General features: G+C 39.9%; 1 protein-coding gene across 2 annotated transcripts in view; it reads right to left on the bottom strand.

The window, feature by feature from the left end:
• Positions 1 to 23841, bottom strand: part of ELAVL4 (ELAV like RNA binding protein 4) — a 141992-nt gene extending 118151 nt beyond the window's left edge. For both annotated transcript variants that reach the window (XM_069477913.1, XM_069477916.1), the window contains exon 1: positions 23721 to 23841. In XM_069477913.1, the coding sequence (XP_069334014.1) occupies positions 23721 to 23738 (18 nt within the window). In that variant the 5' untranslated portion in view covers positions 23739 to 23841. The remainder of the gene's footprint in view (positions 1 to 23720) is intronic.
• Positions 23842 to 24748: the final 907 nt, after the last annotated feature.

Genomic DNA, 24748 nt, shown 5'->3' with positions numbered 1-24748 from the left:
GATACAGATTAGGGCATCACCTACACAGAAAGGATTTGAAAATTTCATCTTAATAATCCCTGACTGAGCTGGCACTGGGGATGGATGGGGACTAAAGGTGAATAAGAGCTGTCTCTCTTCCCAAAAAGTTCACAGTCTGGCAGAGACAAGAGACAACCTAAAGAGTGACAACCCAGCACAAGCTCTGGGGTTAGATGACTTTGATCGACATCTGAACTCCTCCAATTTCTAGCTGGGGTACCTGAGACAGTCATATATTCTCTTGAAACCTCAGTTTCTTTATCTGTATAATGGGGATACTACTACTACTACACCTCCTTATGTTGTGGAAGGATTCAGATAAAGGATTAAGCAAAAAGTCTGACATTTAGCAAGCACTCAATCAATCTTTGTTTCAGGATTATTATTTATGTCAGTCCCAGTGTTTGCAAAGACAACAGATGTGAAGGACATTCAAGGTATGTCAGAGTCTAACTACTGAAACAAGGAGGATCTGTGTCCCTGCTTGATGAGTTTGAGGGAGAGAGTGACTTTTCCACAGCTCTTTCTTTTCCAGGCTTCTTGTCATTCATCAGTGATGATGACAGTGAGGGGCTGCTACTCTGATGGGTCTTGGCATCTGTCTCATAAAACAGTGGGAAGGCCCAGTGGAGCTGTGTGGACCAAGCATGCTCATGCTCCAGCTGGAGAAGAAATACAGGGGTGGCTCACATTCATAAAGAGGTACAAAAGGCATCTGTGAATTACCTAGGCCACCGTTTATTTCTCTTGCTCCTGGTATTTTGTACACAGTGCCTCCTTCAGTGATGAACAGGAATTTGACAGAGAAAGGAAATTGAAACTTGCATGGGCTAAGATTAGGTTTTAATCTTAGTCCATTTGCTTATAAATTTATTCATTTACTTCAGGACTTGAACTCATTTCTGTCTTGACTCCAGAGTCCAGATTCTTACTCACTACACTCATGGGTCCTCCCATGCTTATAAATGCAAACAGGGAACAGAAGACAATCCAAAAGTTTGTTTAAATTCGAGGAAAACTAATCATTAACACTAGTAAGACATCCAAATCTTTACAAGTGGTCGAAATCATTTCCAAGTGATTTAATAATGTTAATATAAATAGTAATAGGTACCATTTGTTGCATAGTTACTGGGTGCCAAGCACTTTATATGCACTTTTGTCAATTTATGTGAGTGCTACTCAATATAAACTGTTACCACATACATTCTCTCAACGGTTTTACAACAACCCTTAAGTGGTAGGCAGCCCCTCCCCCTCCCCCTTCTCCATTAATAGTCCTTATTTTACAGACAAGGAAACTGCAATGCACAGGAGGTAAAAGGACTTGATCAAGGTCATATTATCAGTAAGTATAAGGCACTCCTTGCCTGTCAAGTTTGATTACAGTCTCCATCATGTTCAGACAAAGTTCTTGGTGTTCTCTTAATCTACTCAAATTCAGTTCTTTCCATCCTACCTTAGCTGCTTCTCTCAAAATTACCAGCCAGTGATAAGCCTGCATCTAAAAATTTCCACACCAAAGGCAGCCTCCTAGTTCAGTAGGAAGCTGTATCCATGGTAGACCTGAGTCTGTAATCAAATGGTCCAATAAACTTTTATTGGCTAAATTAGTAAGAAGAAAGACACAAACCAGAAAAAAAGTTGTTACAAAGCTGAAATTAGGAAGTCTATGCACGTGGAATGAATAGTGCAGGGCACGTTTGCATCCATGACAAGAAATACTGCTTAAGCACTTACTGTGTGCCAGGCACCACTGGAGGGGCTGAAGAGACAAGGAAACTAGATAGAAAAAGTCCCTGCCCTCATGGAGTTTACATTCAAGTGAGGGTAACACAGACAAGTAATAAAAAATTAAAACAGTTTTAGATAGTAGTAAGTAGTATAAGGAAAATAAGGCAGAATAAGGTAGGTAGACAGAACAGGGAGGGAAGGAGAGCTCTTCTGGACTGGAAGTCAGAGAAGGTGCTCTGAGAAAGGGTCATTTGAGCACAGACCTGAGCCAAGTGAAAGGGAAGCTCTGTGAGGGTCTGGAAGTGCAGGTAGAGCAGGATGGCACCAAAGAGCCAGGCGGGCGTCCTGGAACAAGAGCAAGAAGGCAAGTGAAGCTGGAGTTGGGTGAGCAAGGGCCAATGTGATCTAAGATTGGGTCAGAAAGGCAGGCTGAGATCAGATACCTACTGGATGTTGCAAGCCATGGTAAGGAATTTGGATCTCATTTATTCCACCAACAGTCCTACGGAGTTTGTGGTATTTACAGAGGAAAAAATTGAGGCCAAAACGATTATGTAACTTTCTCAAACCTCACCATTTATCAGTGGAGTTTTCATACTCTATAGTCTTTCTATCAAATGAAAGCATAGGTTAGTTAAGAGAAAATGAAAATGAGGGGGCATTGAGTCTCATAGAAAAGCCCATTTCTCCTCACTCCCCTGAAATAGTAATAAATGAGTAGAAATCCAAATGAGGATGCAGGAAAATAAATGCAGTTTTCAGCCCTCCCTTGCCTTTGCAGTCGTATTGCATCTCCTGAACTGCTGTCCCCTCCATTCCAGTGACCATTGTTTACATCCCACGTATCCTCCTACGTTCAACACCATTAAGTGTCAAGAAAGCTCAGGAAAACAAGGAAGCCTGTTGCCTGGCAAATCCAGGAGTCGCAAATACATCAATTCTATCCTAGTTTAGCTATTCCCTGCAATAATTTTGTACTTAGCAAGCCCATGCAAGAGGGAAAAGAAACCACAGAATTTCACAAAAGATATTAACAGTCCAGACACTAAAATAGAAAAGACTTAGAAATGTTTAAAATACTGGGGTAATACTTTCAACCCACCTTCACTAGAAATTCAGGAGGGCTGGCCCCTGTGAGTTACCGAGTCCAGGAAGGGGCTCCAAAGGCAATATAATGCCGAGGTGAGGAATGTGGGCTCTGGAGTCAGACTGCCTGGGTTCCCAGGGTGGCTGCAAGGATTTAATAAGAGAATTTATGTAAAGTACTTAGTATAATGCCCTGCACATGGTTATGACTCTAAAAAACAGGCTGTTATTATTATGACAGTTTTTACAGAAATAAATCCTGGACCCTGCCTCAAGGATGGTGAGGTCAACAACATCACTAACTAAGAGAAACACTGATAAACAGACCACATATCCAAAAAACATTTATTGGGCAACTACTCTAGGCCAGATACTGGTGGCTAGGAATACAGGTAAGGTTAATGATATGATCCTTGTCCTGGAGGAGTTCAGCTTTCCTTTCAGCCATAAGTGATTCTGAATCAAAAAAGTAGCTCACAAGCCCCTGTGTCTAGAGTTGGACAAAACAGTAATGGAGCTCCTGGTTTAAAACACAGCCTTTGGGTTAGAAGAACATACAACCCATTTGTGGAGACAAGACAACCAGAATTAACAAGAAAACAGGCTAAGTAAGAAGGTGTGGAACAGTGTATAAATGCTACAGGTAATCAGAAACGGGAGACAATAATAGGAGCCAGAGAGGTCCTGAAGGGCTTGATTAACCAGGGGACAAGGAGTGAAGTATCCTCATCACAGTGGCCAGGTCTCCATCCAAAGCAGGTGGTTCTCTCAGCTGGTAAATGATGCTGCTGTTAGAGATATTAAAATATGACATATAGATACATCAACAAAGCTTTCATGAAATGAAATCTGTTTCACGTAAGTCAGCAGAATGTAGTAGAAAGAGCATGGACTTAGAGCCACAAAGCCTCAGTGACTACTGTCTATGAAATCCTGAGTAAATTACTTACTTTCTCTAAAATAAATACATGTTTGTGAATAAGAATAAATAGAAATTAAATTACCATACCCCGTTTAAATCAGGAACAGCTCTATGGTAATAACAACAAAACGAAACAACTCTACAATCCTAGAAAGAGAAAATGCCTATAAAATAAGGGGTTATTATTAATTCATTTCACCCAGGGGTGCCAAAACAGAATAGGTCATCTTTCTTGGGAAAAATTACCTGTAGATCTCCATTTAAATCCATAGCCATCCCAACTGAATACTTGCAAAAATATCCATATATTTCATACAACCAAACACATGATGTTGAGAAATGCAATAAAAAAATCAACTCTTGATCACCTACTATGTGCCAGACACTGTGACAGGCCATAGGGATATGAAAATGACAAAGGCACCATTTCTGTGCCCCTATGGAGCTCAAAGGCAGTTAATCATGCTTTTTTAACACAGTGCCAGAAGCCCTCCTACAGTCTACTGTTAGATAGTATAGACTTTCACCCCTGAAACTTCCAACCATTGGTCCCAGATTGGTCCTGCCTTGTTATTCCTCTGGAGAACCCTTCAAAATACTAGAATATGGAGATTAACCAACTCTTCTGAGCTTTGCTACTCCCTCTCACCCACACCCATACAGTCAAGGTGGACTGCTCTTCCCTAAACACATCCGTGTGCCCTCATGTCTTGTTATGTCTAGTCTTTGACTTCAGGAAGTCCCTTGATTCCCCACTCTCATCTCCACATATCCCTGACCACTTATCTAAAATAACCTCCCCCATCCTATCCCCTTAACTTACTTTATTTTCCTTACAGCACTTAATGATGATCTACAATGGCATTATTTTATTTAATTGTTTATTAGTTTGTTATTATATTTATATGCCCTGCTAGAATTTAAGCTGTGTCTTTAGCACCTACCACAGTGCCTGGATACAGAAGGTACTCAATTAATTTTTGTCAGAATAAATAAATGACAGAACATACAAACTCTGTATCACTTTCTCTGTACCTGTCTCACTCTATCTGTCCCCTTCAACATGGTAATATTTATATGCATATTTATATGAATCAATATGTCTTTCTTACATGGTTGGAAACTCCTCGAGGATCCCTGTCTGTTTCACCTTTGTATCCTATGGACACCCACGTAGAGTGTTTCCTGGTTCATGTCTGTTAAATGAATAAATGATATGGTCCCTCCGTTAAAGCCTGTTGAATAAATAAATGATATAGTTCCTTACTTATTTCTCTTTAGGCTTCTTAATCTTGACTTTGTCAAAACTCTACCTCAATCCTCAAGAATATGAACATATTTGATTGGTAACACGAAAAAATACATGACTATTTTAACTACATTTCTGTTGCTTCTTTTAAAGAATTACTTGGCCACCAAACTTAAAGGTTCTTTTCTTCTCCCATCCATCAACCTCTTATTTGATAGGGCTTTTGCCCTGTCAATTTCTTGGGGAGGTGAGAGTGAATAAAACCTTTAAAAAACATTGACTCTCTTAGAGCACACCAATCTCTGCTTACTGTGGGTACAAGCTATTTTTATCAGGTGATACTGTGATATTCCTTTTCAACACATGATATTCACTCTTTCAAGCTGTTCGGCACTGTTCTATTTGGTTTCATGTTACATCAATGAGACAGTTTGAGGGAAAAGGAAAAATGGGACATGCTATATTTAGAAGCACCACTAAAACCCTAAATAAAAACTCTGAAATTTCCTAAGCTACTTGGCTACCCAATCTACATTCAGGACCCTACCTATTGACCCAAGATTAATTGCCCCAACATTAAGGTTGAGTAGGAAATGCCTTTGTCCAGAGAGTATTTTCCTAAGAATCTTGATTACAAAAAGCCATTTTCAGTATCTCTGAAACTTTAGAGGGCTAAAGGTCATACGTAAAGGTCATAGAGAGTCAAATAATTACTACCTGTATTTTGTATTTTCACAGAGTTTTTACTCTGTGAATTATTAACCTAATTATATTTTAAAATTACACATTTAAAATATTTTAAATTATATTTTTAAAAAAATAGTTACACAGTTTGAGGTAGCCATGTGACAACTATGAGGAGTTGGCCAAGAGCAGTTGGACATAGAAAAACAAAGCTGGGTTTAGTTTGGAGTATCAATGTCTCTACATATGAGTAGAACATGAAACCATGAAAGTAAATAATATGACACTTGAAAGAGTCAGGAGAGCAGTAGGATTAGCAGGAAAACTTATTGCTCAAATGTTAGCAATTAACGTGTGCTGGAAGGGCAAAAAAAAAAAAAGTTTTCAAAAGAATGGGGCTGGGCACAATGGCTCATGCATGTAATCTTAGCACTTTGGGAGGCCAAGGTGGGAGGATTGCTTGAGGTCAGGAGTTCAGGACCAGCCTGGGCAATAAAACAAGACACAGTCTCTACAAAAAAATTTAAAAAAACTAGCCAGGCATGGTGGAATGCACCTGTAGTCCTAGCTACTCAGGAGGCTGAGGTGGGAGGATTGCTTGAACCCAAGAGTTGCAGTGGGCTATGATTGCACTGCTGCACTCAGAAGTATGTGAAGCAGGTGCTTAAGATAGTATCTAGTATACTGTAAATAAAGGCGCAAAAATACTTAACTCACAGTTACATTGTAAGACTCAGTGGTTACAGACAAAAGGTCTTTGTAATCTGTAAATTATGATACAAAGATTTGTTTCTATTATTTCTAGAAGGAATTTAAGGGTGGTGTGGTAGATCAACTGTAAAACCAGCCACAATCTTCACCCCTCCTTGTATCTATGCCCTTTGCAATATGACTTTGCAGATCTTCCTGTCAAAAGACATGATCTCTTTCCCCACTCTTATATCTGGGCTGGCCTTGTGATCTGCTTTGGCCAATAGGATGTACTAGAAATCTCACTGTGTCAGTTCTTGCTTACCTTCACTCTCTCTCGGAACTCTGGCTGTCACGTGACCAAGCCCTGGTTTTATTTCCAAAGAAAGACCACATGGAAGACAGTCCAATGAGCCTAGCCAAGGTCATCCTAGAATAACATATAGTCCATCAACCCTCACACATGTGAGGGAACCCAGCCACAATCAGCAGAGCTGCCTACCTGCCCAACAACTGACTGCAAAGGCATGAATGAGCCCAGCTGGGATCAAAAGAACAGATCTATAGACTCATGAGCCATAATAAACACTCACTGTTTTAAACCACTGCATTTGAGGGTGGTTAATTATACAGCAACAGGTAACTGATTAAAGCAGCAATAAATAAACCAGTCTACTCTGAGCCTTACTATATGCCTGGCGCTGTGCTAATAAGCACTTTACAGGGATTATTTGATTATTTCATTCACTTCTCACAATACCTTTATGCAATAAATATTAGTATCCCCATTTTGTAGATTATAAAATTGAGGTGCACAGAGGTTATGTTAACTTGCCCCAAGGTTGCACAGCTTGCAAACAATGGGGCCAAAATTCAAATCAGGCAGTCCAATTTCAGAGCAGCATTTAATCCAAGAAAGAGCATCTTTTCCTTAATCCAACAAGTAAGTAACTTTTTCCAGTCTTCTTCAGATTAAATAATCTGTCTTAATCTTTCCCTGTACTTCTGATTGCTTGAACTCAAAAGGCCATTTCTATAAACAATAACAATTGTGATTGCATTTGTTGATACATTATTTCACACAATCCTTACAATAACCTTTGAAGTTTCCACCATCACCTTTGTTTTACAGAGGAGAGGGGGAAAAGTAGGGTGTGAGCAGCCTCGCTGGGCTAAAAACTGAGAGCTTCCACCCATGCTGCCTGGCTGAACCATCTCCAAGTTCTCCATGGCTTCCTGCAGCTTAATTGTCAGCCAGCAATTTCATTTAGCAAACATATGCCAAATATCCCCTATGTCTCCAGGCACAGCACTGACCCTTGGGGAGGCTTCAACACACTTAATCCATATTCCCTGCCCTCAAGGAACTCAACATTGGTTAGGGATGCAAGACTGAAATATACAAAAAGCTAAATGATACAGTAAGAGAGGAAATGTAAGAGAGTATTACTAATCATCAAATGAATGGAATAAACAGATTCCAGAATTCAAAGAATGAGAGAAAAGTGGGCTGGATCTGTTTGGCAAGGCTGCACATGGGAGGGATCATGAAGATGAACAGGGTGGGAGATTCCCTGTGGGAACATAGTCTTCTGTTGCCATAGGTGTATGATTCTTGTCTTAGGGTTGTCATGGTGATTGTATCTTCAAGATATCCATGTGGTAACTATTTAAATCTGGTGGATTTGGACAAGGCCATATGTAGGCAAGAAGGATTCATCTGAGAGCCACAACATATCCAGAAGTTGGCAGGGCTGTTAACTGGGTCTTGGAAACTTGAAACAACCACCCGGTCATGCCAATCAACAGATCCAGAAAATGAACGGTAAGTCTAGACCCATGGAGTAGGGAAAAAGATGGATAAAAGGACTAAGAAGAAATGTAAGCCATGCATAATGCATACAAAATGTCATCAGCTGGTGTTCTAGCCCTTGGGGACCAGGGAAAAATTAGCTAAGAATAAAACACCTGTACTTGGGAAAATTCAACCAGTTTCATTTCCAGAATATTTTTTTTTTCTGTTTTCTATATCTAGGAAAGACCCTCCTTGATCTGACGCAACCTAACTTTCCAGGGGTATTTCTTGCCACCTAGGCCCTTGAACTCTACCATGTATCAGCCACATTGTAATGCTTGCAGTTTCCCTTCTATTACACCTTCTGTTACAAACTCATGTTGTTTCTGGCCTCTGGGACTTTGCACAACCTATTCCTTCTACTGGATATCATATTTGCTTTATGCACCCTACCAAATCCTGCCTCTCCTCTTCCAGCAGCTAATTCCTACTTTTCCTTCATCCCTTAGTCTAAATATCACTTCCAGTTGAAAAGAGGGAAAACAGGAATCCCTGAGGGAGGGGGGAACATATAAATGAGGAAAAGGGCCGGTACAGTGGGCATGAAGTTAGATGGGATCAGTGTTTCCAGGTATGGTGCAAGGTTCTAACTGAAAGACGCATTTAACAGTCTGAGAAAAGGAATGCTGTGTGATAAAGAATGAAATAACACTGCCACTAGGAACCTAAGCCATAAGTCTGCCACTGGGATCCTCTTGAAAGTAGGCAGACAAGAAGAGAGTGCTTCACTAATGACTGGAAAGAGAGGAGCACCTGAGATCTGGAGGTAGAAAAAATGGCAAGAAACTCCAAGTGGCAGGAGAAGACGGAGCAGACACTCCTGGAGGTCTTGAGGGAAGAGTGTGGTTAGCCGGTGAGGTGAGCATAGCAAAGCAGATTAGTGCAGATGCTGATATAGGGACAAAGATCTGGAGACATTGGCCATAGAGGAAGCTGATAAACATCATGTAGGTGTTTCCAACAGTGGCAGTAACATAGTGGAAAGGTACTGGCAGCTTTAAAACAACAAACAGAACAACAACAGACAACAGCCAGGAAATATGGTGAGAGAAGGCATCAGAGAAAAAGAAAGGTTAAAGTGTTAAGTAGCAGAACACATTACATGATTATATTAATAATATTCACCACTTATGAAGAGTTTACTCAACTACCAAGAATGTGTTAATAATATGCATTATTTCAATTGCCAAAAAAAAAAAAAAAAATGGCCCTGAGGATTCCCACAGAGACATAAGAAAGGAGCAAGGTTGACAGCATGCCATTTGGTAGGTGGGAAAATACAGATCCACTGGACTTAGTGACAAATATTTAAAGTGACTTCACCTACGATCTAGAAACTAGAGAGGTCTAGAGGATATTCAGGTTGTATTTATTTAGAACTCAAATCCTGCCAGAATGAAAGATCCTTGAGGACAGAGAATGCTTTCTGTTCACCACTGTGTGAACTGTACCTAGCACTATGCCTGACACAGGGAGGACACCTCATCAATATGTGCTGGTCGACTTAACAGACAAGTCTGTATGTAGGGATGGATGGATAAAAACATCAGCTTAACATATTTGTATCAGTGGGAAACAAGACAAAAAGCATCTGACCATGTTTGAACCAAAATTTTGAAGGGGAAGGATAATATCCCCAAATCCACATCTATTGATGACAGTGGGAAATAAAGTGAGATATTCTCAGAAAAAGGTAAAATTGACCTGCATCACCATTCCCCTCCTGTGCATTTTCCTACTCACACCTTGGAGGGCTCTAAGTGTGTGAGTTAACAGGCCAAACAAATGATTCTTCTCATTCATTGATTCAACAAACACTTCCTAAGCCCCTTCTATTAACCGGGCATGAACTAGACACTGGCCACACAGATGAGATGGGCCAGGAAACACCAACGAAGGTGGGTGTGCTATGGTAAGTGTGGAGCATTCCTACAAGAATACAGAGAAGTCAGGCCCAGCTCAGTTTTTGGAGGTCCAAGGACATGACAGGCATCCCAGATAAGTGTGATGGCATGGGCTAGGGGGTACAAGAGGAGGAAGGGTGGTCCATTCCAGGGGTAGGGGAAGAGAGAAATGACACAAATTAAGTTCCTCCCTTCTAGACTCTCAGGGAATCCTGCACATATTTCATCATTGAACTTAGAGCAAAGATGGAGGTTGTCTGCTTATTTTCCTTGTTTTCTCCACAAGATTGTAGGCTCCTTGAGATCAAAGGCTGTGTTATTCACCTATGTACTCCGTGCACCTAGCAGAGCTCCTGGGATATAAAGGATACTTCATTGGATAAATAAGAATTTTAGAATAGTGAGGCAACAGTCACTTCTCTGTGCCTCAGTTTCCTCATTTATAAAATGAGGATAATAATAGTATCTACCTGTATTAGTTGGATCCTCCCAGAAGCAGACACTGAGATAGTTAGGAGTGTAAGAGATTTATTGTTTTATTGTGGAGGGGAAGTAGAATTGGAGACAGAACCTGAGACTATGACACAGATCAGACAAAGCCTTGGCCAACCTAATGGGAAGCTCTGGAACAAAGATTTCCCATTAGAGGAATCCCCACATTGGGCAAAAATGTCCAGGCCCTGGTACCCTCACAGTGTTCAGTCGTTGTTGGCTGGGGCTGCCCAAGAAAAGCATGGCTTAAAGGCACTGCAGCTGGAGGCTGTCATCTAACTGCACTTCTTGCAAATAAGCACGTCTCTCTTGAAGGCAGATCTGAATGGTGCACCTCCATGGGGGCCACACTACCTAATGGGGTTGTGAGGCTTTCAATAGTTAATATAGAGAAAACACTTTACACAGTGCCCAGAACCTAGTATGTATTTGGTCTTACTGTGAATTATCTATACCATTACATATAACTTCAAAACTTGAGTCTACTTTGGTAATTACAAACTCAAATGACTACAAGAGCTAAGCAGGGAACATAAATGTGTAAATTGACCCAAGTAAGATAAAAGGGACCAAGGAGGCCTGTGGTCTCTGTAGCCTACCTGGAAAGTACATATCCTGCCTAAATATATTTAGGTTAAAAATAATACCAAAGAAAATAGTCACTATTCAAGCCCAGTCAAACCTTGGTTCAAGATTCAAATTTTGAAAACTAAATTTGTATATAATTTTGTGAATAAACATGTTATTAAGCAAATATATTCTCCATCACTGTTGGTCATTGACAGTTCAGCCAAGTATCACGAGGATCCTGCTTTTCATAATCAATGCTGGTGAACTTGATCTCTTTGATAATTTATGATTGATATTACAATCTCAAGAGCTATCAAGGAATACTGAGGTTTCTTCTGCATTTGGTTGTTCAAAGTTTTGATTTTTTTAAATGTATACTTTCTTCTGGATATCAAACATGTGATTATTTTTTTTCCTCTCCAACAGTAGAAATAGAAGAAAAATTACCTTGAATGAAGAATGTAAATCATGCTTGAGTGCTACAGGCACTCAGGGTATCTGCCCATAGGAAGTAAACAGACAACTTTGTCCAGCCACACTCCAAGAAGAGATGGAATAGGTGTAGGGTGGTCAGGTTAGGGGCCTGTAAAGTGTGGAAACACGAGCTCACTGTGCCACTGAGTTCTGAGACTTATTTAAGACTTGGCAGATAACAATGGGAGAGTATTCCTATAAGTGGGATCATCTTGGTGGCAGTGCAGTAGTTAGAACAGAGGACCCAGTCTAGCACATTCTCAGCTAGATTCTGCTTCACAAAGTCGTTTGTTACTGCTCTGGATCTTAGTCATGGATACATTCACTTCGGGCAAGTTACAGCTCTGACACCAGTGCTCCATGACTTAATTGCAAAGAACAATACCACTCATGATTCCTGAGTGCAGCATATTGATGTACTCAGAGCTGCTAAGGGGAAAGGAATGTGGACACATCTGTTAAATTTAATTATGTATCATGAGAAGTCATACAGTTGCTGTTGGAAGTCAAGCTTTTGACATATAGATGTCAGGTGCTTAAATGATATTCCTTGATGACACATGAAAAGGTCATACAGATCTCTCTTAACTCTAAAATTCTAGGATCTATATAAAGAGATTTCACAATTTATTCTGTTTTTAATTGCACTGAATGGTATATGACAGGCAAACTTCAGGGCACACAATAACTTTTCATTTCAATTTTGCAGCACAGTGTAATACTTTAAAAAATAATTTTACTGAGGTAAAATTTATGTAACATAAAATTAATCATTTTAAAATGAACAATTCAGCGGCATTTAGTATGTTCACATTTTTGTGCAACCACCAGCTCTATCTAAGTCCAAAACATTTCCATTATGTCCCCTTATTCATTAAGTGGTTTCTCCCTGGATTCTCCCCTCTCCCTACCACATCCCACCACACCCCGGCAACCACCATTCTGCCTTTTGACTCCATAGATGTATCTATTCTGGATATCTCACAAATGGAATCACATAATGTGTGACCCTTTGTGCTTGACTTCTTTCACTCAGTGTATTTTGAAGGTTCGTCCACAGTGTAGCATGTATCAGAACTTCATTCTTTTTCATGGCTGAATAATATTTCACTGTATGTATAAACCACAGTTTGTTTGCCCATTCATCCACTGATGGAGATTTGCACTGTTTCCACCTTTTGGCTATTGTGAATAGTGCTGCTATGAACACGTGTGTGCTTGTACTTTAATACCTGTTTTCTATTCTTTTGGGCTGCAGTCTCTAACTCGCGGGCCGCGGCCCAGTACCCACAGCCTGTTAGGAACTGGGCCGCACATCACAGCCTGAGTTCTCCCCACCCTCCACCCCAACCTGTCCCCCCATCCCCTCCCAAACCTGTAAGGGGAAAAATTGTTGGGCCGCACAGCAGGAGGTGAGCAATGTGCCAGTGAGCGAAGTTTCATGTGTATTTACAGTTGTTCCCCATCGCTCACATCACCGCCTGAGCTCTGCCTCCTCACCACCGGTCTGCAGAAAAATTGTCTTCCATGAAAGTGGTCCCTGGTGCCAAAAAGGTTGGGAACTGCTGCTTTGGGGTATATGCCTAAAAGTGGAATTGTGGGGGTCATATGATAATTCTATATTTAACTTTTTTAGGAACTGACAAACTTTTCCACAGTGGCTACACTATTTTACATTCCCACTAGTAATACATGAGGGTTCCAATTTCTCTATATCCTCACCAATACTTGGTTTTTCCTTTTCTTTTTTTTTTATTTCATCTTATTATGGGGGATACAGAATTTCAGGTTACATACATTGCCCATGTACCGCCTGTCCCCCCAAGTCAAAGCTCCAGGCGTGTCCGTTCCCCAGACAGTGTGCATTGCACTCATCATTTTTAATTATAGCCATGCTGGTGGGTGTGAAGTGATATCTCATTGTAGTTTTGATATGCATTCCCCTAATGACTGATGATGTTGAGCACCTGTTCATGTGTTTGTTGGCTATTTTAAAAAAATATTTTTAAAAACAACCAGGGATCCAAATTTAAGTTAAATTTAATTGCTTATGTGGCTTCCAAATGCAAGCAACTCAACTGAGGTGACAGTTGAACAGATACTTTCTATGAGCTTCACTAAATTCATACACGTATAGGCAATGATAACCACAACACAACGCACTACTAAGTTTTAGTTTAGCTTTTTTTTTAATATTGTAAAATGCATTACTGTTTCAGAAATCTCATCTTAGAATAAGAGAAATATGGTGTTTAAGAAAATGTAAGTTCCACAAAGGCTGCAATTTTTGTTTATATCATTCTACTAGGCACATACTAGGCACTCAATAAATGTTGGCTAATTAAAGGAATCAGGTTGACTATCTGGACCCAGAAACTGGAAAACTGAATACAGACAGTAAGGCAGAAGAACGGGTCTAAGATAATTCCTCAAGATTCTTCTGCCTAGGGCCACTGAGAAAATGGTAGTACCAATAACTAGAATAGTGAATACAGGGACAAGAACACTTGTGATAAAACAATTACCTCAGAATTCTTACCATTAATACAGTATTCTATTTTTACTGTTTAATCGTCAATTTTAATGCTCTTTTTATAACAGTTTCTATTAATATGTGGATAAGTGTAAGAAAAGTGAATGGGTGCTATTGCAAACATAAGTAATAATGTTGCTATTTACAAACATTTTCCTTCTTAATTTTTTGTGATTTGATTTTTGTTCCCATGTATCCTGTCCTGTCCTTATCGCTGCTGAATATCAATCTAGCTCATATCTGTCTAGTTTTCCATTATCGAAGTGACTGGTTATTATGACAGCATTTATAGTACTGGCTATCCCAATTTTGTTTGGTAAATTTATTAAGTCTGTTCTCTGACTTGTGAATTAGAAAATGTCTCCCATTGAATAGAATTTCTCTATAAAAGCAAGCCAAGGTACACTGTGACTCCTGTGTGACACCACTTTGTGACTAGTGGACAAATCACTAAATTTTAGTTTACTCTGTTTACTTCCTCTTTGTACAATGTGATTCTTCCATTTCAAAAATCAGGAAAGAAAATTCAAACTTACTTTAATTTGGTAAAAATGTTTTGGTGCCACTTTTGAAATTATCTTATTAGAAGAATACTCTAGCCTTGCATAATTTATACCCCAAAAGAATACACCTCACCCTTGAAGGTGAGGAAAATACTATTTCAATGCACAAGATTGTCCCATGTATACAAAAGTTTCTTGAGCTCTGTTTTTCTACCATATACACCTAATCAACATGGTAATCTGACATCAAATTATAGTATAGTCATGCATCGCTTAACAACAGGGACACATTCTGAGAAAGGCATTATTAGGTGATTTCATCATTGTGTGAACATCATAGAGTGTACCTACACAAACCTAGATGGTATAGCCTACTACATACCTGGGCTATATGGTTCATGGGCTACAAACGTGGACAGCATCTTACTGTACTGAATATTGCAGGAAATTGTAGGACAGTGGTAAGGATTTGTGCATCTAAACATACAAAAGGTACTGTAAAAATACAGTATAAAAGATAAAAAATGCTACACCTGTACAACTACTATGAATGGAGCTTGCAGGACTGGAAGTTGGTCTGGGTGAGTGAATGTGTGAGTGATTGCATGGTAAGTGAATATAAAGACCTAGGACATTACACTACTGTAAGACTACAAACACTGTACACTTAGGCTACACTAAACTTATAAAAATATTTTTCTTTCTTCCATAATAAATTAACTGTAGCTTACTGTAACTTTTTTACTTTATAAACTTTTAAATTTTTAAATTTTTTAACTCTTTTGGAATAACACTTATCTGAAAACACAAGTACATTGTACAGCTGTACAAAAATATTTTTTCTCTTTATATCCTTATTCTATAAGCCTTTTTATATTTAAGAATTTCTTTTTAACTTTTTTTGTTAAAAACTAAGACATAAACATACACGTTAGCCTAGGCCTACACAGGGTCAGGATCATCAGTATCACTGTCTTCCATCTCCACATCTCATCCCACTGGAGGGTCCTCAGGGACAATAACACACATGGAGCTCTTATCTCCTATGATAACAATGCCTTCTTCTGGAATATCTACTGTCTGAGGCTGTTTTACTATTAACTTCTTTTTTTATACATGAGTAGGAGTACACTCTAAAATAATGATACAAAGTATAGTAAATATATAAACCTGTAACATTGCCATTTATTATCATTATTAAGTATTATATACTTTACATGATGTTTACACCAGCATCACCACACACACGTGAATAATGCAGTATGCTGTGATGTTCTGATGGCTACAATGTCACTAGGTGATAGGAGTTTTCGGCTCCACTATAATCCTACAGGACAACCATTGTACATTCAGTTCATCATTGACCTTAATGTTGTTATGGGGTGCATGACTGTATAGTATTACAGTTGGTATCATTCTCCCCTCAACAAATGATAGTCTGAATGGACTGAGAGTGTTTGTGGTACAAAACTCTTACTAATAATACCAACTTGGGGTCTGACTTCTATTATGACAGTCATGCATTTCTAGAACATTAGCTCCAATGACCTGAGTAAGATCCTCAAAATTGCTGCTTCCCAGATGACCCTTTGTTCAGAAACTCATGCTGTGAGAACTAAAAGACCTTTACTATCAGAGATGTAGAGAAAAGATGGTAAACCAATCTTTAGGAAAAAAAAAAAAAAGGAAAATCCTTTCTATACTAACAGCAAAGTAAGCTAACACAGATCAACCACAGGTTGGAAAAGAGACCAAAGTTGTACAGAGTCCTACTCAATCCTTCTGCAGTGAAAACATAACTCCACGGCATAGACTCCTTATTTAGGAGCTCTGCAGTTGATGACCATTCAAAATTTATATTTTTTATTTTCTCATTACTCCCATCTCCACCCCATCTTTCTAACATTTTAATTTAAATCAGCAAAAACAACTTCAAAATTTTTCTTGTAAAGGTGTGGGTTGAAGGAGCCTCACACTAAGTCATTTGCTTAATAAATAACTTATTGATTGTCCACTAAGCACAGAGTCCTAGACTAGGCTGCAAGACTTAGGAGAATCAATGATAAATAAGACCTAGTCTCTGTCCTCAAAGAGTTGAGCTTCTTTCCCTGTATCTGTCAGCTCAGCCTGTGGGGTACAAAAGGTTTCATGTGATGTTTTCCAGTAGAACCCTGGTGGATAAATGGCTCTCTTAACAGACAATGGGGCTAGGAGCAAGGATGGAGATATTGTAGCCGAAAGAACAGCAAGTGCAAAAAGGCAAAAGCAAATGTGAACCATATTTTATCAACTGCAAATAATTTAACATTGTAGCAAGTATAGGTTTTGAATGGAAGAAAATAGAAGGCCACTAGGTTAGATACAAGGGTGAGGACAGATGGAGAATGGCAAACCAAAGGCTTGGGATTCATCCTGTGGATAGTGGGGAACAGAGAAATGACAGGGTCAGATGTTTTAGAGACAATATTTGATATTGGTGACCAGTTGGAGAGAAAGAGACTGAAAAGTCACATAAAGAGTAAAGAGGATTTTATGATAGACCAGAAGAGAGATGAAAGAGGGAAATGACAGATTATTAATTAACTATTCACACTGTCCCTGTCCCCACTATTCATCACAGTGAACAACCAAAAGCAAACATTCTAAATGATTCCTGATTTTATCTCCATACTTTTCTTATGAAGATATGATATTTTGGGGGCTTTTCTTGGGGGAAGGGTATATTTATTTTTTAAAGAGCCCTATTCTTTAAAAGGGCCATCCATAATTAAAGGATACCAATAAATAATATCCCATATAATACATTTTAAATTTGAGACCAAAGTAGAAAGGTTTTTCAATAGGATCTACTAGTTGGAATAGGTTCCTTTGTAGTATATTCAGCATTGATTATGACTCTGAGTGACAAAATCAGGATTCAAGTCCCTACTCTGTCATTCACCAGATGTCTATTATTGGGCAAGTCACCCAAATTCTCTAGGTTGTCATTTTTAAATTAGTGTCTCAGTAGGAAACAGAAGGCACACTCAAAAAGGGAAACTGAGCAAGGAATAATGAAGGTAAGTCATTAAGGGATAGCAACAGTGGAGATCCATTACCAGCCCTAGACCTTGAGAGAACCCAGAAAGAAAGCTGTAGCTGAAGACTAGACAGGTGCTGTGGCCTCCACACAGCCACTACTAACCAGCAGCTTGGCGGGAAGGGAGCCGGAGAAATAAAACCCCAAATTCACTTCCCTTCTGCCACAGATACCCTGCCATTGCCCCCCTTTGGTTGAATCCTTCCAGAAGAGAACAAGGGAGCTCACTGATGCAGTCTATGAAGGTCAACTTTAAGACCACAGAAACGATTAGAAAAAGGGTAGAGAGTAGATCTTGAGGGCAAATGGATAATGCCTAGCCCAAAACTTAATAATGGCTATTCACCTCTCACGTCCATTTGCTGTGAGGATCAAATGACATAATATATGTAAAAATACTTTGTAAAATGTAAACAAAATGCACAACTACAATAATTACAGTATCTATTCTATAAGAAATAAACAAGAAAGAATAGTGCCAGTCTGTGGTATGAGTCTCCTAAGGTTGACAGATCTCAAACTTTCAAATCATGGGTACTCCCTACACTGAAATTTTTTCTTTCTGATTGAAAGTTCCAATCATGAGGACAAAAATCAAAGAGAAAAGAAATTTTTCAGTACCAAATGATTTTTCAGTACCAGATAAGTGAAAAATTAATTCCCCTAGCAAGGTGGGTGTGATTGTGGTCAGGCAGGACTCAGGCATCCACCCATTAGCTTTGACCATGTTGGTTTCCTGTCTTCCCCCTTTTCTAACTCCAATTCTAACTTTCACCAGCAGCAGAATTTGCAACAATTCCAGAAGTCTTTTCCGTTTTCTATTGTAGTTCAGAATCAATTCTTATAAGCACCAATTCATTTGCCAAAGAAACATTCCAAAAGCATTTACAGAGAACCATTATTCTAAGCATCTATCTACCCATTGGTAGACAATATTTAAGACAATATTTACGTGGCATACAAACCTTATAACCGGACTTATAATCGTTTTCCTCCTTGTTCACTCTTCTCTAGCCACACTCACCTCCTTGCTGATCCTTGAACACCTCTAGGTACACTCCTGCCTTAGGGCCTCTGCTCTGGCTGTTCCCTCTGCTTATTGTCCAGATAGCCACATAACTAACTTCCTCACCTTCATCGAGTTTTGTTCAAATGTCACCTTCTCAATGAGGTTTATCTTATTCAAGATTCCAATCTCCTGACCAAATCCTTACCCTCCTTGTCCTACTCTACTTTCCCCCCATAGCACTTATAACCTTCTAACTTGCTATACAATATACTTCCTTATTATGGCTATTTTGAATGTCTATCTCCCCTTGCTCCTCTACTGACAGGGATAGTTGAGTTTTGTTCACTGAGTGTTATTCCAAGCACCTACAACTGGACCAGGCCCATACTGGACACTCAATAAATAAATACTGGATCAATCAATCGTCAAATCAGTTACATAAAATGGTTTCAGGAGGCTAGTGACATCAACAATGTTTTGTCAATGGAAATTTTAAAAGCACAAAAGGAAAGCTATTTTGGTGTTATATTTTAAATCTAATAGACTCATCCCAACTATAATTTGTTCCAAAATTTTTGCTCTTAGGTGAAAACTCATATAAGTGATGATTAATTCCCATTATAATTAAATGTAGAAGCTGCAACATTTCTATTAAAGGAAACATAAGATCAAGCATTAAGCTGGTACCATAGATAATAAGTGTTTGCAATTAATATGCTGTGAATAACTGTAAACTCTGTCATTATACTAATAAAATTTAAAAATTCTTAAAGCAACCAGGAACTCAGTGGCAGCTGCAACGTCAAAACTAGCTACTTTGCCAGTTGTTCAGAGGCTGTGCAAATTAGCACAAACCGATAGTAACACACATAATGCGTTTGGGAGTCATTTTTGCACAACATAAGTTCAGAAACTTTTTTCTTTTCTTTAGATAAAATATATTCTGATGCATGAACATATAGAACAGAGATGAACTTCAAACTAGTAAGGAGAATAAACCATGAAGTAAGCAATTTAGATATCTCCAAATAAACTATTGGCAGGCTTTGATCTGAGTGAAAAAAAGTTGCTTGTGCAGCAAATTTGGGTTCATAAACTCATGGCCTGAATATGTAGAAAATATGCATCAAGGGATTAGTATAATTATTTTGTTGCATAGATACCTAGAAGGTCAAAGAGCTCAAAAGATAACTAGGTATGAAAGTATCAAAGAAGTAAATGGTTTCTTTCTAGAAAGTCAAACCTTCTACTTCCGTTACCCAAAGTACTATAGGGCAAGAGTGATTAGGAAGTCACTACACAGCTGTCTTTTTTGATCAATGAAGGACATGATTTCTAGTGAACCCTATCACAGATTACACTCAGCTTGGACAATGACCTTAACTCTGCTTCAGTTGTAATCAGCTTCACACATAAAAGGTTTGTATATATGTACTATGTGGATATGTATTGGTATATGATGAGTATTTTTTGGTTTCTCCCATTTAAATCTAAGTTGGACTGTTCCAAAACAGCAATTAAAATCTGACCTATTTCATATGCTACAGAATATGAAACAGGTCAGCTGAATTATTTTGAAAGAACCAATACAGCTTTTTACTAAATAGCATGTGTTGTGGGCTAAATTGTGTCCCCTCAAATTCATATATTGAAGTCTTAATCCCCAATATCTCAGAATATGACTGTATTTCGATACATGGCCTTAAGGAGGTAATTAAGGTAAAATAAGATCATCTGAGTGGGCCCTAATCCAACAGGACCAGTGTTTTTAAAGAACAGGAGATTAGGACATAGACAGAGGAAAGGCCATGTGAAGAGATAGAGACAAGATGGCCATCTACAAGCCAAGGAGAGCAGTCTCAGAAAAACAACACTCCTAACATCTTGATCTTGAACTTCTAGCTTTCTGAACAGTGAGGAAATAAATTTCTGTTGCTTAAGCCACCTAGTCTGTGGTACTTGTTATGGCAACCCTAGCAAACTGATACTCCATGTATAATTCATTTCATTATGTTGTTGCATCAAAAGATGAATGCAATTTAAAAAATCTAGTTCCCAATCAAAAATCACAAGTCAATGGATGCCTCATTTATGCAGTACTATGAGTGAATAAATCATTTCACATTAAGTAAAATTTCCAGTAACTGAAGATTGCCTTTAACAAACCAAAGATTATATTCTAATCATATCAGATGGAAATCTTTCTAAAATATATTATATACTATCCCCATTTTTAAAATAGAATATACCATAATTTAACCCATTTAAAGAATGAAATTGAAATTTCCAACAAAACCTGCAATAATTATTCAATACTGTAATTCAATTTTTATTTCTACCCAAGATTAAAACTGATTTCTCATGTTTTATCTTTACAATTTGTTTGCCCCTCACTTCCAGCTAACATTTTTTGACACTTGTAGTGTGTCTCCTACTTAGCAAGCCTTCTAATCTTCTGTAGGCCAAGAAAGTAGGGAACTAATAAGCATGTTAGAACTATGTCTGAAGTAAAAATCAAAAGGCTTGAGGGAGGGTCTGAGGAGTTTGCCAGTGAGTAAACAAGTTAGCACACTGTTTGTGGATATGCTTTTGCTTCTCAGAAACATTTTTGCTTCCATCATGGTTTTGGCCTGTATTCCCAAGACTTAATGTTTGAACAGATTATGACCACTAATGTTTGGAGAAGTGAGTTTATATTTTAAAAATATTTTATTAATAATTATTGCCTTGTCTCCACTTGAAAAACTTTTCATAGCAAGTTCCCTCCTGCCCTTTTGCAGTTAATCTCCCTGTCCAACTATGGGTATCTGTTTTTAAGCAGATGCAGAGCAGTGATGGTGATAGCTACTGATTACGTTTGGTTAACAATAGGAGTATTTACTGAATGCCCACATAGCAGGCACTGTTACATAGTATTCCATATAATTCCCATGTCAACTTTGCAAGGTTAGTATCATTCCCATCTGTCTGTGAGGAAAAAAGAAAAGAAAAAAAAGACCAAGAAATTAATTATGCAAAGTCACATAACTACTGAGTAGTGAGGTCAGACCTGAACCAAGAATATCTGAATTAGAATCCTTCATGCTAAATGATATTGCCTACACAAATGCTAAGGAGTTTTCTGTTAACACAAAACACACACTAAGTAGAGGAATTAGTAAGGCCACCAGCTCTAACGCACAACCCCACCTCTGTTAAAACCCACACCCAAATACCTTATCTTAACAAGCAAGCAAAGGTTTCAGAGGCTAATACTAATGATAACTAAAGAGGATTACTTACAGGATCTTCAACTGAAAACCCGCATGTAAATCCTTCAGATATGTCTAGCGTAGTTAGCAGAGAGGGAAAATCCTCTGTATAGGTGGATGGGTCATAACCCCATCAGCCCCAAGGATTTTGTTAGTACTTTAAAAAATGAATTGAAGGAATCCAACCATCCACTTGCTCATGGTCAACCACAGTGCCACAGTCTACCCTACCCAAGAACCACAAGGAGAGGCACTGTGCAGCCTGTACTGTCACTTTATTAAGGAAGCAAGGAGGCAAACATCTGGATTGAACCCTTTGATTCCTTGTTACATTAATTTTATTCAGTGTTTTAAACTCAACCCACTCACATTTACAAAACACTTCACACAGATTACTTCCTTCATGAATGGAGCTCCATTCACATCTCACTTAAAACATCAAACTTACTTTGAAATGACTGAGGTTAAAGCATGTTCAGTGTCAATTTGCAAGTATTATAAAATATGAAAAACCAAGTGCACAAATGCAGGGGGGTAATGTGAGGCAACCTCTTGAAGGGATTTTACTAAATTAAGGCACTTAGGTAAGGCACATGGATAGGCTTAAAGGAACCCACAGAGCTCATGACAAACTGTGTTGTGGAGGTGGGTATTTAATTCTCCAGAGGGAAGATTTTATAAGCATTATCACTCTGGAGTGGTATAGGCTAACAGCCTGGGAATCAATATGATTCATTTTCCCCCCAAACTTGGAGTTGTTTTCTAGAAGTCCCTCCCCTCAGTTTCCCTGAGGTCTCCCTAAGTCCCTTAACATACGTTGAGGGAGGTGAGGTTCTCTTCCTTTAGAAATGAATTGGTCTCCTGTACGTTCAAGGCTTGAGGACGTGTGTTTACTAAATCCTAAATGTATGACAACCCTCAGCCCAAAGAGGCAACAATTATAACACACAAATATATCCCACTCAACACCTGAGCCTCCTTCTTCCTCAGCTAAACATGAGCACTGCTTAGTGCAACGAAAGCGCCTTCTCAATCTCATCTAGAAATAGCTCAAGTCCCAGGTCCACAGCGGGCTGTAATGGAGGAAAGGCAGGGAAGGGTGCTGCCCTCCCTGTGTGACAATTAGCGAGAGTCTCACACACAGAGGAGCCCCCTGAGGATCCGCGCCAGCGCGTCCAGCGCCTTGGGGCCCTGATCGCCCGAAGCCCTCCGGACTTTTTGGCGCCATCAGTATGTTCGGCAAAGTCACCCTGAGGACGGCTCTGAAAAGGCACAGAGGGGATGGGCGCGGGGCTGCGGCTTCTCTGCGCTGCAGGGTCGCCGTCGCGAAGGAGGGGGCGCGCGCCGACCCAAGTTTCAGTTGTCTCGCGCGCCGCCCGCGAAGTCTCGGAAGGGCGGCGGGGGTGTGACCGGGAACCCCACGGGGCCAGCGCTGCCAGATGGGCGGCCTAGGGCGTCACCAGCAGCCCGGGGTCACAGGAGCGAGGGGGCGGCATTCTCTAGCAGGAGCCCTCAGACCCCTCCTCCCGTCCCTGAGTGTTGGGAGGCTGTGGCTGGCCGCTGGGTGAAGCCAGTCGCGGCCACGTGGCCGGGCGGGCAGCCGGCGCAGTGACAGTGGGTGGGCGGGGCGTCGGGGGTGCAGACGGGCGCCGAGGTTCAGCTACCTGGTTCTTGAGGCGCATCTTCCCGGCCGGGCGGTCGACCAAGGTGGCGGAGGCTGGCCGGGCCGGGGCGCGGCGGGAGCGAAGACGTCCGCACAGTCTCGCCGCGTTCGCTCCCTGGCTCAATCGCACGCTTGCTGGGCCTCCCGGCACCGCGGCTCCGCCACCCCCATCGCCGCCTCCAGGGGGCGCCTCGCGCGGAGACCGAGGACAGACCCCTTTGAGTCGGGTTCCCGTTGTGGCCCTGGAGCCTAGCTCCAGGCTTGACATCAGTGTATACTCAAAATGTTGTATGAGTAAGTCTCCTCCCTTTCCTCCAGTACTGCTACCTGTGCCGTGATTAAATTTTGAGTGAAGTAACTTCTTTGCAGCTCAAGTTCCCCAACACCATTTTGTAATAATGTTAACTCCAAAACACTGTGTTCTTTGCACAGGGGGGCGGGGAGGGGGGGTGGTTTTGTAAGGCCCTGGAGGTTTACAAATGTGACAAATTCAGGACCTTTGGAATAAATTTTACCCTTTGAGGGAATGGGCATTAGATATGTGGCCTGTCTTCGGCAGGGAATGTAGACATCTTAAGTGGATCCCTCAAGCCGTGTTTGGCTATTTGGTATCTAAGATGTGTTCAAAGTAAAATGAGAAATGGAGACAATGATTGACATCAGTAAGCCCCAAAGACCAAGTCTTTTGTGTGCTGAGATGTTAGGTTAAAATGTTTGTTGGCCTGAATGACTTTGGAGAGCCCTTCCCAAGAGGTTCCCTGTGGCCTCCTAAACCACACTAAATGTTTGAATAATACAACATAAGTCCAGTGGTAAGTAGTGGGTTCTTTGGCCCTCCTAGACCTTTATAAAAGTCATTCCTAGGGCTCAGAAACTCGCATTTAGATTGTTGAGAATACCCACTACTGCCGAAAGTAAATCTACCTTGATTGAAAATATAGGAAATACAAGTGCTGCGTTTAAAATAAGCTTAGTACCAAGTGTTAGAATGTAAATACTAAAGAGATCATCTTATCCAATGCCTCTTTA

The sequence above is a fragment of the Eulemur rufifrons genome, chromosome 8, assembly GCF_041146395.1.
Source record: "Eulemur rufifrons isolate Redbay chromosome 8, OSU_ERuf_1, whole genome shotgun sequence".
Taxonomy (NCBI): domain Eukaryota; kingdom Metazoa; phylum Chordata; class Mammalia; order Primates; family Lemuridae; genus Eulemur; species Eulemur rufifrons.
This window is presented reverse-complemented; position numbering and strand designations above follow the sequence as displayed.